This window comes from Epinephelus moara, chromosome 1, assembly GCF_006386435.1.
Source record: "Epinephelus moara isolate mb chromosome 1, YSFRI_EMoa_1.0, whole genome shotgun sequence".
Lineage (NCBI taxonomy): Eukaryota > Metazoa > Chordata > Actinopteri > Perciformes > Serranidae > Epinephelus > Epinephelus moara.
This window is the reverse complement of record NC_065506.1, coordinates 25,692,470-25,708,719: the sequence shown is the minus strand read 5'-3', so window position 1 is coordinate 25,708,719 and position 16,250 is coordinate 25,692,470. Positions and strand designations below refer to the sequence as shown.

At 39.1% G+C, this 16,250-nt stretch overlaps 1 protein-coding gene across 1 annotated transcript; it reads right to left on the bottom strand.

The window, feature by feature from the left end:
- Window positions 1-855: 855 nt before the first annotated feature.
- On the bottom strand, window positions 856-5,152 carry LOC126385623 (uncharacterized). The gene is made up of 2 exons (XM_050037481.1): window positions 4,751-5,152; window positions 856-2,285 (listed from the first exon to the last, which is right to left on the bottom strand). The coding sequence occupies exons 1-2, from the start codon at window positions 5,090-5,092 to the stop codon at window positions 1,956-1,958; spliced, it is 672 nt and encodes a 223-aa protein (XP_049893438.1). The 5' UTR covers window positions 5,093-5,152; the 3' UTR covers window positions 856-1,955.
- Between the last annotated feature and the right edge of the window lie 11,098 nt (window positions 5,153-16,250).

Genomic DNA, 16,250 nt, shown 5'->3' with positions numbered 1-16,250 from the left:
CGAGAGGGGGAGGGGTTTGGGAGTAACACAGCAAAGAGGGGAGAGGGAGGAGAGAGGAGAGGAGGTTCGTAGGGGGATGAATACAGTGAGGTTGAGACAGGAGGAGAGAGAGGATGGGAGAGTACAGCAAGAGAGCACTGACTTGTTCTCAAACACACCCCACCCACACATGACCATTAATACACTGCTCGTATGAATGGAAAACATGAATGAATGAAAACATACGTATGTTGGTGAGTAGTGCTTTTTGTGACAGAGGAGGGTGAAGCTTATTGTTACCGACCAATCCATGAGCAGGGAGGGAGGTCCTTTTTGACACAGACCAGGGATTGGTGTGTGTGTGTATGTGTGCGTGTGTTGGTGAATGACTTTGCAGCTACGAGAATTAAATAGTATCACTGCAGCTACAAAGTGCTCTCAGAGGAATATAAGATAAGGCTCATTCTGCTGATGCTTTCCTGTAAACCAGCACGAAGACTGAGCAGCAGAATGAAAGACAAAAGAGATGATTGTACACTTGGGTGGATGATAAAAGCAAATGCTTAATCGCCCAGTCTGCATTTCTACCATTAAATATAAACAATCGTATATTCTGTAGAATTGTGGAGTTCGCATGATAGATTGAAATATCATGTATGTTTCTAAACTGAAATAGTAGCAGGTTACAATTTGTGATAAGACTTTTGGAGTTGAGGCAACCATTCCTGTCCATCTATAAGCATCTATTGTAAAACATCAACTCATTTTAGCAGCAATAGATAATAGACAATAGATAATGATAATAGAGTGCCTTTTGTAAATCTACAGACGAACAAAAATAACAGGAAGCAAAAAACTGTTTTTCCCGGAGCGAGAAAATATTTATTTGTAAAAAAATATATACAGTAGAAATGACTCCTTTCAGAAAGATAAAGGAGAGATATGTATGTACAGTCAGAGAGCTGTCTAATCTACACAAATAATCTGAAAAGAAGCTGGCAGCATTGATGTGCAGATTCACTGACTTGGATGGAATTCACAGTTTCCTACAGTTTAAAGGGGCGGAGCCGGCATCTAGCTAACGGTGCTAACACATATAGTAAGGCGACACGCCAAAGAAGAGTGAATCTGGGGTGGGCTTTCACTCTCGTGTTCTGAATGTTGCATACAGAGCCTCAAAGAAAAGTTATATTTAGGACTTTTTTAATGTGTCTTGGACTGATATTTAAATTTAATTTACTTAGGGTAAGGATCACTTTTGCAACATTGCAAAGAATAGGTCTCCCACTCCCTCATTTGACTTGTATGATTGGTGTTTTGTTACTGTGTTTAGGCACCACAGTACCTTTGCTTTCTGTGTAGGTGTACACTCGTTTTTCGGACTCTAATGCTGGCATTGAAGTTGGGGAAGGATGCGCGGGAGAGACAAGGGTAAAACAACTGGGAAATGCCTGGCATTTGCTGGCAGGTTGTCTTGGTGATTTTCTGTTTTTCACACTGTATGAGGGATTCCACTGTCTTGATTCACATCATGCCAAATTTAAGAAACTTTATGTATACAATACATAAAGCCTCCTATGTATTGTTGTTACAGTCATACATCATAATATTCTAAAATTGTTTAATTGTGGCATTGGTGTGTTATTTTTCGATAGGGAAGTTAATCAACCAGTGGCTCCAAACAAATGCTCATTGCATAACCAGGTTAAACAGGTACACATGCACACACGCTGCCCAGCAGGAGGGAGTTACAGGGCTGTTGGATTTGACTGCATTAGATTTTACTGCATGTGTACCTGATTAACAACTCAATGTTTACTTTAATGGTATGACTAGTAAATAAAGGGTGTCTCCATCACCTACATTCAAAATGAGAGACTTTTCTCTGTCTGCAAATTCAGAGATAAAGCTCTTGATAAATAAAAAACTCTGACAACATGGAATTACAGAGAATAACAGGCTCTAACACCAGCCCTTTAGTCCTCAAACTCTGCAGCGTAGAGCACTTGCTGGAATTTCATCCGTACCTCCATCCTTTTTTTAATGGTCAGTCTCTTCAGTGAAGGCAGAAGGCTGAGCAGAAACAGTTCATCTTCATCTCTGAGGTTGGTGAGTCCATCTGCAGAGCTTATCTCAGTGTCCGTGGTGGTTTGCCTTCTGCGTTTAAGAGAGACTCCCATCTCCTGATGGTTGTTTGAACAGGACTCCGCGAGAGAATAGCTCGTACTAACGACAGGCATGGGACAGTGCTGCTCCTTCTCGTCTTTATCTCGCTCTTTCTCTATGTCATCACCGCTTCCAGCTACCTGTGTGGCAGGAAAACAGCACATAGAATTACTGATCAAAACAGACAACAACAACATTAACAAGCTTTAATTTCTTTGCAGATCACAGCCAAACATATCAAAGTCCCTTATAAAAGATATACCTACTGGGCTGTCACTTTTTCCAAAAAAAATAAGTCTGAATAAATCTAAAATGATGCACAATCGAATGCCCCTCCACTTTGGTTGTTGGTTTGTGGTAAGACATCTTCTTAAAATACTAGGTCACGCTGATAGTGAGATGCTTGTTTTAGGTGAGCCAGACTGACATAGAACCGCGCAATTTGAATCAGATCAGACTTTAAAACATAAACTGATATTTTCAAGAACAGTGTTCATCATTTTCATCTCTATACAATAATGGTGGAACTTCTGTTGCATCCTCTTTCACAGCTACTTCAACTTTTGCAAGTCAACTGAAGCTTGTTGTTGCCTGATCCGCAAAACCAATTTGTTCTACACACGTGTAGTTTGGGGTTAGGCAATGACCTCAGATTGTTAGGGTCAGTACACTAGTTAGCAGATATGAACTGAACAAATCGGGTTTCCAGTATGGATCTGGTAGTGACAAACCTACTGTAACTCCAAGTTGTTTGACTTCAGGTATGCTTTTTGGTACCACGATTAGCTGCAACTGGATACTGTTGTCTCCTCTCATGGCAAGCTGCAGCTCATGTTACACATGCCTAATGTTTAGAGCGCCATCTGCTGGAGCAAACTACTTCAACAGTTCTACCTCCTACTTGAAACAAAACAGGTTGAGTACTGTTTTGAGGTTTACACTGCCTAGTTTAAAGTTGTGTTTTTAGGACTTTTCAGCTTTATTGCCCAGTTTAAAACATTTGTTTGAAATGTAATCAAAATCAAATAAATGCAATAAGTTATATTACGTTGATGAAGTTATTAAAATAGTTACATTACTTATTGGATTTTTAATAGGGTAACTGGTAATCTAATAACTCTTATAATTCAAAAGTAACCTTCCCACCATTGCTGATTAATCAGCAGATAGATATTAGAGGCCACAAATAGCTTAACATAGATACATTGTATTAGCTAATAAATAACAAGACTTTGCACTGCAGAAATGTCAAAGATAGGTTTGAGGTAATTTAGATACAACACAGTTTGTCCATCAGAGAGCACCAACATTTCATTTGTACTTTGTCTTACTCAGTACATATTACAACTCTTTGATAACAACATTTAAAGGTTTTTTCCATTATGCTTGCTCAAGACCATTCTGATCACACCCACACAGGTCTAAACAGCCAAATAAGTGTGTGTTCAAAATAACTGAAATATTGATATATTGATATATTTTATATATTCATTCATTGGTCAATCATTCCTGTATTTCAACTTTTTACTATAGCTTAATTTACCCTCATACTATGTATAGTTATACTGGGCTGCCCAATGTCCCACTTATCTCAATAAGATTTTTCTAATTCAAAAGATTTTTTTAGAGTGTAGAAAATATCAATTGTTAATGTGAGCATAAATATGTACATCTCACTCATGACTTGCCTAGTGTTTTCCACATCTTTTTAAGTCTTCCTCAGACATTCACTCATATTCCACAAGACACGGACTTCTCTTAATCAATATTCATTGAAATACAGAGGACCACCTCTTCGGAACAACCCTCTTCCATCTCTACAATCATCATCTACATAATCATTATTCAAAAAACATCTGAAAATAACTCTAATTTGCAAAGACTCTTAACACTTCATTCATTAATTTGTAACTTTTTTTTTGTAAAATGTACATCTTTAACAATTTTGTAGTACTTTTTAGTCTGGAACTCTTGTTTAATTATGCAATCTTTGTTTTTATCTTTTTCTTTTTATGTATGATTGTTGTTATTTAATAGGGGAGGTATCTTCATACACCATTTTTGGCTTCTAACCTCTCCTGCACATTATTTTACCTTTTATTTTCTTTTTCCCACATTTTCTGTACATGTATGTCCAAATAAACTAAACTAAATCTTTCATCCTTAAAAATATATCTGTCAGGCTCAATTTTGCATTCTTATTTTGTGGAGACAACTATAACATTGGTTACTTTAAGTTTGTAGTTTTTGTTCTTTGATACACACATACACTGCAGTCAGTTTTTCTCACCTGTGTAACGGTTTTCCACAATGTGGTTTTATTTTGAAAGTAAACCGGATATTGTGAGCGTCAAACGTTAGCAATGGTGCTGTCATGTAGTCTGGTTGTTATCACATGATTAGCTTAATAAAAATATATTTAGTTAACGTTAGGAACATTGCATTAAATCTCTATAGAGGGTAAATGTGATGGCAGTTAGTCCACAGTTAGCAGCAGGCCCACGTTAGCTACAAAGTTACCTGCTAATAAGTCACCTAGCTAGCATTTTAAAATCACAGACGTGAATACATTTGACATCAATGAGTGACAGACAGGTGAGCCCACCTCGTCGGTCTCCCCTGTGCTAGTGTCGACCCTGGGTTTGACATATGCGCTGAGCCAGGCCAGCTGGTTGTACAGCACCGGGACGGGCCTCTCCACCGGGTTCTCCTCGTCTGTTAGCTGAGGGAAGTTTCTCTTGGCCATTCGCTTCTTCGCCTTACAGAACTTGTCACGTAGGTTTTTCCACTTGAGCTTCACCTCCTCCTCCGACTTCCCCATGTTGTCTGCGATGTCCCTCCACGACAGATGCCCCTTCAGGTTGTCTTTGTAGTCCCGCCGTGTCTGGTCGTACAGATTCGGGTGTTCACGGATTAAATCCGCCAGCTTCTTCTCCACAGTGTTCATCTTGTTTGCTGTTTATTTACTTCGTCGCGAAGTCCTTTCGTCGGCAGACAACGACCGAGGTTCGCTCTCCTCGCCAGGTTCAAACTGACAGAAGGAAGTGCCATTAGTTCAAAAATAAAAGTTTTGTCATTGACGTCTGTTTTTGGTGGGATAAGTACATTTACTCATTTTTTTAATTTTGAAAGAAATGTTAATTCATTGAATTTCATGACAAACCTCATGATCCTGTTAGGCAAATTTCATATACACAGATCAAAATTTGCAAAATCATCACCCTGTTTCAAAGTTATTGGTTGTTTTTTTATAGATTTTTTTTATAGATCTCTTGAACATGTAAATAACAACCACACATCAATATGACCTGCTATTTGATAATTTGTCTACCATTTGATTTTAAATGTTGTCTCTGATTTTCTTTGTTTCATTTTCTTGGTCAATTTCAGTTTCAACTACTTGTCTTTTTGACATATTTTGCTTTCTATGATGTCTGAATTTGTATTTTTTTCTGTTTTCAATAAAGCTGAATTGAAAAAAGTACATTTAACTTAACCACTGGAGCCAACTTCTGTACAGTTTTGAATTAGTTGAACTTTATTTGTATATTTCCATTTTCCACTTCTGTATACCACTACTCCACATAGGGATGCACAATGTTGGATTTTTTTGTTGATATCTGATATGCCGATGTGTAAAAACTCAGCTGACCAATAACCGATACAGATATTGACATAAACACTTTTTGCCCACCCAATTTTAGAAATCATCAAGTCTGCTCTGTAGTGGAATTAACATCATATTATGTATGCATAATTACAGTACTCAAACATGGTGATAGTAGTCCCAACAGTTAACAACTAAGCACTCCTTATAGCCCCAAAATAAGAACACACAACTGTAAGTGCAAACAAATCAAACACAGACACCATTTAAACTCATGAATGAATGTAATCATTGTTGGTCAGTCTTTCTACACATACTTTTTCTACATGGCCTATATATACAATTTTTAATCCTATATATAATACAGTCTTCACTTATTGTTACCACATACATCTGTTTGAAAATGTTCAAATAAAAAACCCACATCAGACTCTATGTAGTCATAAGAAAAGAGGCAGTAATGTAACAAATTACACACTTATGGCTTTTAATCAGCAGTGCACTGTACCTCCTGCCTGCCTACACTAGATGGCGTATTTGCTCTTTTCTTTTCACCTCTACTTATTCTTGGATTGTCCCTGTGTTGATTCTGTTTAGATGGTTCAATAAACCAAGATCTGGGGTAACTTTGAGGACACACAATACTGTCCTAGTCATAAAAATCATTTTAAATATGCTTCTCCTCTGAAGACACAGAACAGGAAATAGAACCATGTGGCTGAGTGTGTTGGGTTGTCATTGTCCATTATGTGATGGAGATTATAGTATTTATTCTTTCTTGTCCTCCCTGTGTGTGTCTTTCAGGTTTAAAAATATTTTCATCTATGCTACTGAAACATAGTAGTGGTGAGCACACACCAGAAGTGCTGGTTATGGGATAAACTTGATAATTAACTTAATTGCTATCAGGTTTGTGATGGCTTTTTAAGTGCATGTTGTGTGTATATATAAAGAGTATATCCTGGAAAAATCCAATTGTTCACCAAAACATCATCATAAATCATGTAGAGTGGTGTGCAGTTTTCTGGGTTGTTTCTTTATTATATGTGCAAGCTGCTGTTCCTCTTCTGAAAAATATGAATGGACTTGATTGATATTGACTTGTAGTACATTACACAAAGGTTTAGAAGTTTGATTATCAAAGGCTGGGATTTAAATGGAGGCTAATTTAAATAGTTTTTAAATGGTAACCACATGCAGACTCCCGGCAGGTGTGAGGAGTACTCACATCACTGCATCCAGTGTCATTTACATGTGAAGGCCATGATGGCGGGTCATGACAGATCAAACATGGTCTCTGTTGGAGGCAGGCTAAGTGTCACCTGGAGGATTCCTCATGTGGGACAGTCCAGATTACAGGGACAGAACTATGGATAACACCAATTATGAGGACATCAGCTATTATCACGGGGATGTCACAAGTTGACGGCACACCCAGTCACAGTCACAATTACAGTACAACTGACCAGCCTGCTTACACAGAGGCTACAAGAGGGGGCAAGCTGTTATTATTCGGATCCAGAAAGTCAAGACCCCTTCATTTAGAGGGATAACAAAACACAAATTATGTAGACAGCACAAGTGATAGTTAGTTTTATTCCATCTGGACTGATGAACATGTCATTCTTATTGCTGACAGAGCCACAACTCGAGACAAATTGCAGGTGAAGATTCTCAGTCATCCAGGTCACTTATGAACTCGAGACAAAAAATTGCAGGTCAAATACACATGAAGGCTCGTCATAGCTTTATCATGCTTTATGTGCAGACAGGGTCACGACAGATCTCTGGTGATGTATTGACATTTGATTTGTTTTAATACAGTTTATGACTGTTTCTGGGGTTTTCTGTATAGATTCTTTGAGGCTCTGTCTTGGCTCATATGACAGAATGACAGCTCTGTGCATTTGCAAGAATTTTGAGAATTAAAAACAGGATGATGGTGCAGAAGATGTTGAAGGACCCTGCAATAAAAGGGTCAGAAATAAGAAACTCTATTAGAAAGTTTGGAAAAACACTGGAACCTTCTCCAAAAAGAGAAGAACAGTTAGTGCTGGAATGAAACTAAGTACATCTACTCAAGTATTGTACGTCACTACAAATGTGAGGTGCTTTTACTTTACTTGAGTATTTTAGTCTAATGCAATTTTCTAACATTACTCCACTACAGGGAGGGAAATACAGTACTTTTTACTCCACTACAATTATTTAATAACTTAACTTACTAATTGCTTTACAAATTAAGATTTTTGCACACAGACCATATGAAAGTGCAGAAACAATTAGTTTATTGATTAGAAATTTATTGCCAATGATTCTGATAATTGTTGAAATAGCTTTTTTCATGAAAAAACATTTCATGGCTCCAGTTACTCGCATATGAGGTTCTTGCTGCATTTCTTTTTAATCATTTTAGTTTTTATTGATTACATTGATTTACATGTTTCTGCAATAAGTACTTTTACTTTTAATACTTAAATACATTTTCCTGATTGTACTTATATACTTGCAGGACTTTTACTAGTAACAGAGTATTTTTACTATGTGATTTTAGTACTTTTACTTTAGTAAAGGAGCTAGATACTTCCTACACTGCTAAGAACAGTGAAGCCTTGTGAAAAACCAGAAGCCACACCAGTCTGGCTTCCAAACAAAGTGAAAGCTTTAAAAAATCGTTCAGTCTGTCTGTATAACAGTCTGCTTTCAGATATGACATAAAACCACACACAGATGGAGGTATCCCTCCTCTGACAGAACATAAAATGTGCTTTTCCTCTTTGATTTAGACTTTTGGCATGAGAGGTAACCAAACTCACTAATGCATTAAAGTTTTGAGCAGACCAATATCTTTGCTCCTGCAGTGACTGTGGCTGACTGTCTGTCAGCAAACAGTAGGGGGCCACAAGAGAGCAGTGGAGCCTTTATCTTCCTCTATGAGCTGCAGTAGCAAGTTTTTCCATTTTGTCTGACTTGAAAGCTCATCAGAAAAGTCATTTGTCAGCATCAGTGAATTAAAGCTGCATGATTTCTGTTTTTAAGGTGAACATTAACACATCACAATGGGATAAAACACTAGTTTGGGGAAACTATTAATATCCAGAAAGCTGAAAATGACTGCAGAAAGTAGTGACACAAAACACAAGCTCAAACACATGATCAGCTTTTACAAAAGATTAAACCATTGCTGTTTAAGTTGGAGGAGACTCAAAAGATAGAAGAGACACACTATATCCTAATGTAATATAATAACTGAGGTTGTTCTGGATGTCTAATAGGAAAACATAACTTCATCTGTTGTAGCAACTGTTTTTCAGATAATACAGGATACAGCTTGAGGTCTAGTTGGCTTCACACAGCAACAAACTTTGACACACCATATGAACTTATTGTGCACATTTTGTTATATGTGCTAACATGTGCAAACATTTGCCTAGAGGGAGCCACAGGAACTCAACCAGACTTTATAGTACACCAACGCAATGAGCGGAAATCATCTGAGAGCAGCAGAGCTATCAGTCAGGTTGACAGTAATGGTTACACTTGCAGTTTATAGGGATTAAATATTAATATGAGGATTTTGTTTTACAGAATTCCAGTCTTAATATAGAATATGTTTTACCATGTTTTCCCACAGTTGTGATCTGATCTGATCTGATAATCAAATTGTGAAATTACAGAAGATACATCTTTTTTCCACTGACTGTGCTGCCATTTGATTGTGACATCTTGGCATCTGGTAGCTGCCAGGTACAGTATAAACCAGTCTGCTACTGATCCACTGCAGTGACTGAGGGTTGGGTACCTTGCTCTTTAACAGTGATACTCAACGTAAGGGGGATTTATACTTTTGTGACAGATCCTACACTGTAGCATACACACATCGCCTACGCCCTTGTGAGCATTTATACTTGTGCGATGGTGTGTCAGTTTAACTCTGCAGTTACACCTCCACAACACTAGTCTGCAGCTAGTGCTGAAGTGATGTGAAGTTTAGTTGATTCAAAACACAAATCGGTTTCACTATAACTCACAGCATTCACAGACAAACACTTGTCTTTATCTGGACACATTTTCCCCACAAATACAACATGCTAATGTTATTAGCATAAGCTTATGGCATTTTACATTGTATAGATAAGCCTAGCGACTAGCAGACTTCTCTCTACTCATATGAAGCCAGGAAAGGGACATAAGCAACATTTAACAAAGGTAACATTACAGAATTTGGCTCAATTACAACTCACAAGGTTCACCTAAAAAACAACTGTCTTAACTGTCTTATAATAGGTTTTCCAAACAAATATAAGATGCTAACATTATTAATACAAGCCTATGGCATTTTACACTGTATAAAATAGCCTAGTGACGAGCGGAGATTCCCTCTGCTCATATGATGCCAGGATTAATCCCTGCATCCCAAAAGAGGTCTAGGCTGAGCCCAGAATGTCCTCAAATCCAATACATGCCCCCTCTGTGGAGCTGCTATTTGTTTATTATCTGGCCCCTGGCCTCCTGTCATTTCACAAAAGTAGCCCCCTAACAAAGCAAGGTGAGCATCCCTGCTCTATGGTGTTTTGATGGCAGTTGTTGTGTCTTAGACACTTTCTCTAACAGGCGGTCCAGGAATTTGAACCGCTGACCCTCTGGTCACAAGGTCACTTCTGCAACCATTTGGCTACTGTCCTCCACAAATGTTTATATTCTGCTGTTTGCACTTTTGTCCTCGATGTCTGGTTGAAGTATTTTGTTGCATGGTGAACCCACACAACTCAAAAAGAAGTTTACAATCCCAGAGTATAACTGTACATTTACTGTGTGTTTATTAAGTCTGCCATAAATTTGATAAAAATGAATGGTTTTGGGTTCTCAGTGCTGATGTGTTTGACTGTCTGCTGTGTTATCTGACCTTAGTGGGGTGACTCAACATCCCAGATCATCTCCACACACTCTCCCTCTCAGCCACAACACACACACACACACACACACACACACTCTGTCTGCAGTGTGAGTGACATATTTATCTTTAGAGGAAAGGAGGAGGGAGAACAGGGCAAGATACGCGCCTAAAAACAGACACCAGGCAGGTAGTCATAGATAAATCTGTGTGTGTGTGTGTGTGTGTGTGTTGGCATCAGTATGTGAGACAAGCTGAGCCAGACGGATCATGTAGATCAGCAGTTGAGCCAAAATCTGTAAATGGGCAGTTTAATAGACACAGTTGGAAGACCTAAAACAGAATGGACAATCTGCGCTCTGTGTCGTCAAGGAAACACAGTCATTTGGTCATTCTTGTCTAGACCTGATAATCTGTAGACCTTAATATCTGGTGAGAAGGAGACACATTTTCCAACCCTAGTCATCCTCTGCTATCTGAGCGTGTGTGTACGTGTGTGTGTGTGTGTTGTTGCAGAGAGGCTCTTTCCCAGCCCAGTGATAAGTGTCACCTCAGTGGGGGCTTTGACACCTGGGCTGGTGTAAAGAGGGGGGTGGGGGGACGTGAGAAATCTGGGGTTCACACCTCATTGACGGTAGGAGATGATCCTGTAACTAACCTCCTAATACACACACACACACTCATACCAGAAATCCTTGGTGCATAGTAAAGGGTCATACCTGCAGCTTTGCAAGTTTCAGCCCATTTATGTTGATTTAATGACTGCCGACCATTTTCCAGATTTCATTGTATATCTTCTGATTTGCAGCATTTAGTTTCCATTGACTGATGATACATTCAATCCACTTTATTGTATTTTACCTTCATCGTATTTCCATAGAAATGCAGTCATGAGTTTTGAAGCATTCCTAAGTTCCAACAACTGTAATCTGCACAGTGCCAAAGAGTGTTGTCACAAGCTATGTTGTTAATAAATCAAACGTCTAGGACAAATAAAACAAACATTACTCATGTTTTATATTTTGGTTTTGAAGGATAGTGTAAATTTGATCCTTTCATAAACTCAAAAGATTGCTGCTTGACTGTACGATCACCCATTTCAGATGTCAGGGAGTCCTTGGACGCACCAACAAAGAAAAGAAAACATCCCTGCTTGCAACTGCATCACCACACCAAGATAGTGTGAGTTGTTTATAAATAAATGAATAAAAATGAATAAAACAGGATGAAATACTCTCTGTGACTGGTTTCAAACAGAGTTTAAATACCTGAAATTGAAGGAAAATTAACGGCTTCCTCGAAGTCGAGACAATTTTATTTGTACAGCACATTTCATACACAGGTGAATTCAATGTGCTTGACAGTGCAACGTAGAAAACATAAAATACACCAAATAAATACAATAACTGTTCAGAATTAGAATCAAATTTATTGTCATTATACAATTGTACAATGAAATTAGAGAGACAGTTCAGGAAACCATACAATGCTCACATGCAGAATACAGTCAGCACTCACAAATGGACTAAAACAGACACACACATACATATACGCACACACACAAGCCCTTTTTACACAGAGATCATGCTGTAGAGTCGCTACAAAGTCCCTTCTTCATGCTTCCTTTGCATTTTTACACAGAAACAAACAACGGCGGCATCATTCTGCTCTAGTGTGTGATTATACACTGCATTCCAGCATCCTGCAAACAAAAGAGGCATGATGGGCATGACGTAACATAACAGTGTCAGCCTCTAGTGTGACATATAACATACATGTCGACAGCACTTTATAAACAATAACATGGCATAACATGTCAATCACAATCATTTACCTGCTCTGTTATGTGGCGGCTGATCTTGTCCTCTGCTCGGAGAATACAAAGCTCCTGAATCTCATTGTTTTCCCGATTTGTGGACATTTACAGTCGCCGTTCTTCTTCTTTGAGTTAGACGCTAACTGCTAACAACTGCTTTATAAATCTCCCGCGGTGGGTCGCCAAGATAATATGTAATCAAAACATCACACATGTTCCTCACAGACGTTGTTTCAGTTACTTCCTCTGTTACAGGCTTAGAGGTGAGACAACTCTGTCCCCTCTTTCTGCAACCGTACCTTAGATACAGAACGGCAAGGCAGCATATTGGTATGATATTCCTGCCTTGAATAGGCAGTGTAAAAGTAGCTATAGACTCACACAAACACTAACTAACATAAAGCAATGTTTTGAGACTGCTTTTAGGAGTCAATATAGTTGCATTAGATCTCAGGTTGTCAGGCAGTTTGTTCCAGAGGATAGCACCATCGTGACTAAATGCACCTTCATCTGATTTAGTTTTAGTCTGAGGTACTTTCGGGAGACACATTTGATGATCTGAGGAATCTGGTTGGGCTACAGCTACTGAGCAGGTCAGATATATATTTAGGAGCCATACCATTTAGGGCCTTGTAAACAAGCAGTAATACTTTGCAATCAATTCTGGTCTGTATCGGCAGCCAGTGGAGTGTTTTCTATACGGGTGTAACATGTTCTTTGTCATTAATTCCAGTTAGCACCCTCACTGGAATACTCTGAATGGGCTGGAGTCTACCTATTGTCTTTTTGGGAGGTCCAGCAAAAAGGGCATTACGGTAATCTAATCTGCTGGAGATGAATACTTAATTTTTCAGAGTCAGACAGGGGCAGGAAGCTCCTTAGTCTGTAGATGTTTTTAAAATGGTAGGAAGCTGTCTTGGTAATGGTGGTGATGGGATGCTGGTTCAGTTCAGATTAGCATCAATAGTAACACCCAGGTTTCTGACATGTTCACTGTGCTTAAAGGCCCAGACTCACCCAACTGATGTGGAGAGCTAGCGGTGATGAGAGCCCCATTTTGTCATCTCTTGTCGCCGTGTTTTTGGCCAAAAAGTTGCACAGGAACACCACAAACCAACGGTCAACAAGCGTGTATGTTTCCCTCTATACCAGCAGACAGCAGTCATCTGTAAACATCATTTAAAAGGGGAAGCCAGAAGACCGTCTTGACGCTAGTTAGCCAGTTAGCACATGAACAACATAATCAAATGTTGAAAGAACAGAGCATATTTACCATGTGCCAGTGGACATTAACACAAACCATCAGGAGACATTTCTGCTAAAGAGCTCAGTGGCTAAGAAAAGTAATCTCACCTTGTGTAACAAGTTTATTTTTGTCTCATTCCCTCTTGACTTTAGCTCTTTGTTTACTTTCCTCACTTCTGTTTTTCTTCTCATGCACTGAGCTAAACTCTCAATCAGAGTGATTTCATATGCTGACGAGCTCCGCTGTGCGGATGCCAATAAAACATGCTGAATTGGCAGAAAAAAGTCCAACTAGCACTGACAAGGGCCAACGAGAGTGGTAGACGTTCACCAGCAGCCCAACTTTGACCGACGGCTAACTGTCGGCTTAGTCTGTCAGGGCCTTTGGAGAAAATTATGATAATATGGATACAATCTTCTGCATTTGTACTTTTGGACCTACTCTCAGAGTTTCAGTTTTGTCTTTGTTAAGTTGTAAAAAAATTAAAAAAAATAAAAAATTGAGACATCCTGTGGTTCATGTCATCTATATATCTAACAAGCTCATTTGAGGCAGGAAATCAGTCTGCAACTCATGGTATGTTTTGGAAAATGTTTGCCTCTCATGTAAATTACATGACAAAACCACAGGAATGATCCTTTCACTGTCATGACAGACATTATTTTGTCAAACTGGATTCCTGCTATGGAAATTAGACCTTTTCTCAGAAACATGCCGACATTGCCGACATGTTAAATGGTTATTTTTACAGTGATGTAAAAATGTGCACTGATTTTTAATGGAGCAGTTTATTGTCACATTGTTTCCCGCGGTTTGAGACATCTTTCCTGTCCAATGAGGAATATGTGTGTGGTTAATTCATACACGTTCCCACTGAGACAGCTAAGGGCAGCATCAGAATAGGCTATTATACTGTAGGCACCAGTTTAGAGGAGGCAATGTGTATGTTCTTTAGGTTCTCTAAAGCTGAAAGCTCCATAGTGCCAGTGTGCCGATCCTGTAAACTCTTGCTGCCTCTCTCACGCACGCACGCACACACACACACACACACACACACACACACACACACAGACATCCTGTTCCTTTTGACGGATACATGCTAAAGACAGACCGGGACTCATCTGTACTATTTAAGGCTTCTGTGAGAGTTTTTTCTTCCTTTCTTGTGCCTTGCTCAGCATCATCTTCTGGGTGTGCACACAGAATGCTGTTTTCCCTCTCTAATTTAATTTAAATCTCTTCACCTCACACACAGTTTCTCTCTTGCACACATAATGACGAATAAAGATAGAAGAAGGTAGAGATACAGGCAGATAAATCTGAAAATGTTGTTGACATGTGAACAAAACCTGCACCTTCATGAGTATTTTCAGGTCATATTTGAAAAGTTTGAGGTCAGACACAGCTCCGTTACTTTTGTACACTCCGTCACCTCCCATCCTCAATCATCACCTATATCATGTCATTACAGCAGAACTAACAGAATACTTTAAAAACTTTTAAATGTACTTTTTTATGACATCGAATGAGTGATTAGATCAAATGCCAGCAGTTCAGCAAGGCAAACAGTAATTTCTGCGTTTTTGTACTGAAACTGATTCAATTATTATTTTAGCCTTGCGAAGCCTTCTGGCAAATTGAATACAGACCAATGCTGTGTGTCTGGGTATACTGACATTCAAATAGCAGAAAGAGTTCAAGGAAATATGAAGCACTTTGGTGTGTGAAAACCAGCATCTACAGTAAATGTGGTAACCAAAATGATGCATTTTCAAAATGCTTGGTTTGGACACAGTCACAGAGGATAACTGCGTGACAGGACACAGGGAGGGTGGTCGATTGTGTGTCTGTGTTTGTCAATCCCATGTTAAAGGGAAGTGTCTGTGCTTATCAAAGAGTTTGATGAGGTGACATGTACCTGCTGAAGAGCTATCAGCTTTTTTACTGTGCCGTTTCCCCCAACCACTGTGTGTGTGTGTGTGTGTGTGTGTGTGTGTGTGTGTGTGTGTGTGTGTGTGTGTGTTAGCGTGGGAGTTGGGGGCAGTTGCAAAACCCTGCAGAGATATGTTCTGTATTAAAACACTTATTTGGAAACGTCTGTTGTCACACCATCACCTGGAAATAATCTGCAGTGTCATGTATTTCTGGTTTCTTCCATAAAGTTAAACGAATCAGAGTGTCTACTCCCAATATGGCTGGAGCCTCTTCACCTTGCATAGATGTCATTACTTAAACCTGGAATATAAGTATAAAGTATAAAGTGTGTCAAAGTATTGCAGTGCTGCTCATTTACCTACCTCATTTCCTCTGCATGGTTCGACTCGACTTGACTTACCTCAGTTTTGGCACTTTTCTGTCTGCAGGCTCATTTCATCAGTGTGAACTCTTTGACACACAATGCTGTCTCTACATTCCCCCAAAGATATTCTCCCATGTGCCCAGTCGGCAAAAGATGACCTGGCAGCACCTGGGGTGCACCTCCTCACCAGTGAAATGTCGACATCCTCTCCCTCTTCTCTTATTTTCTTTCACTGTGATCAAA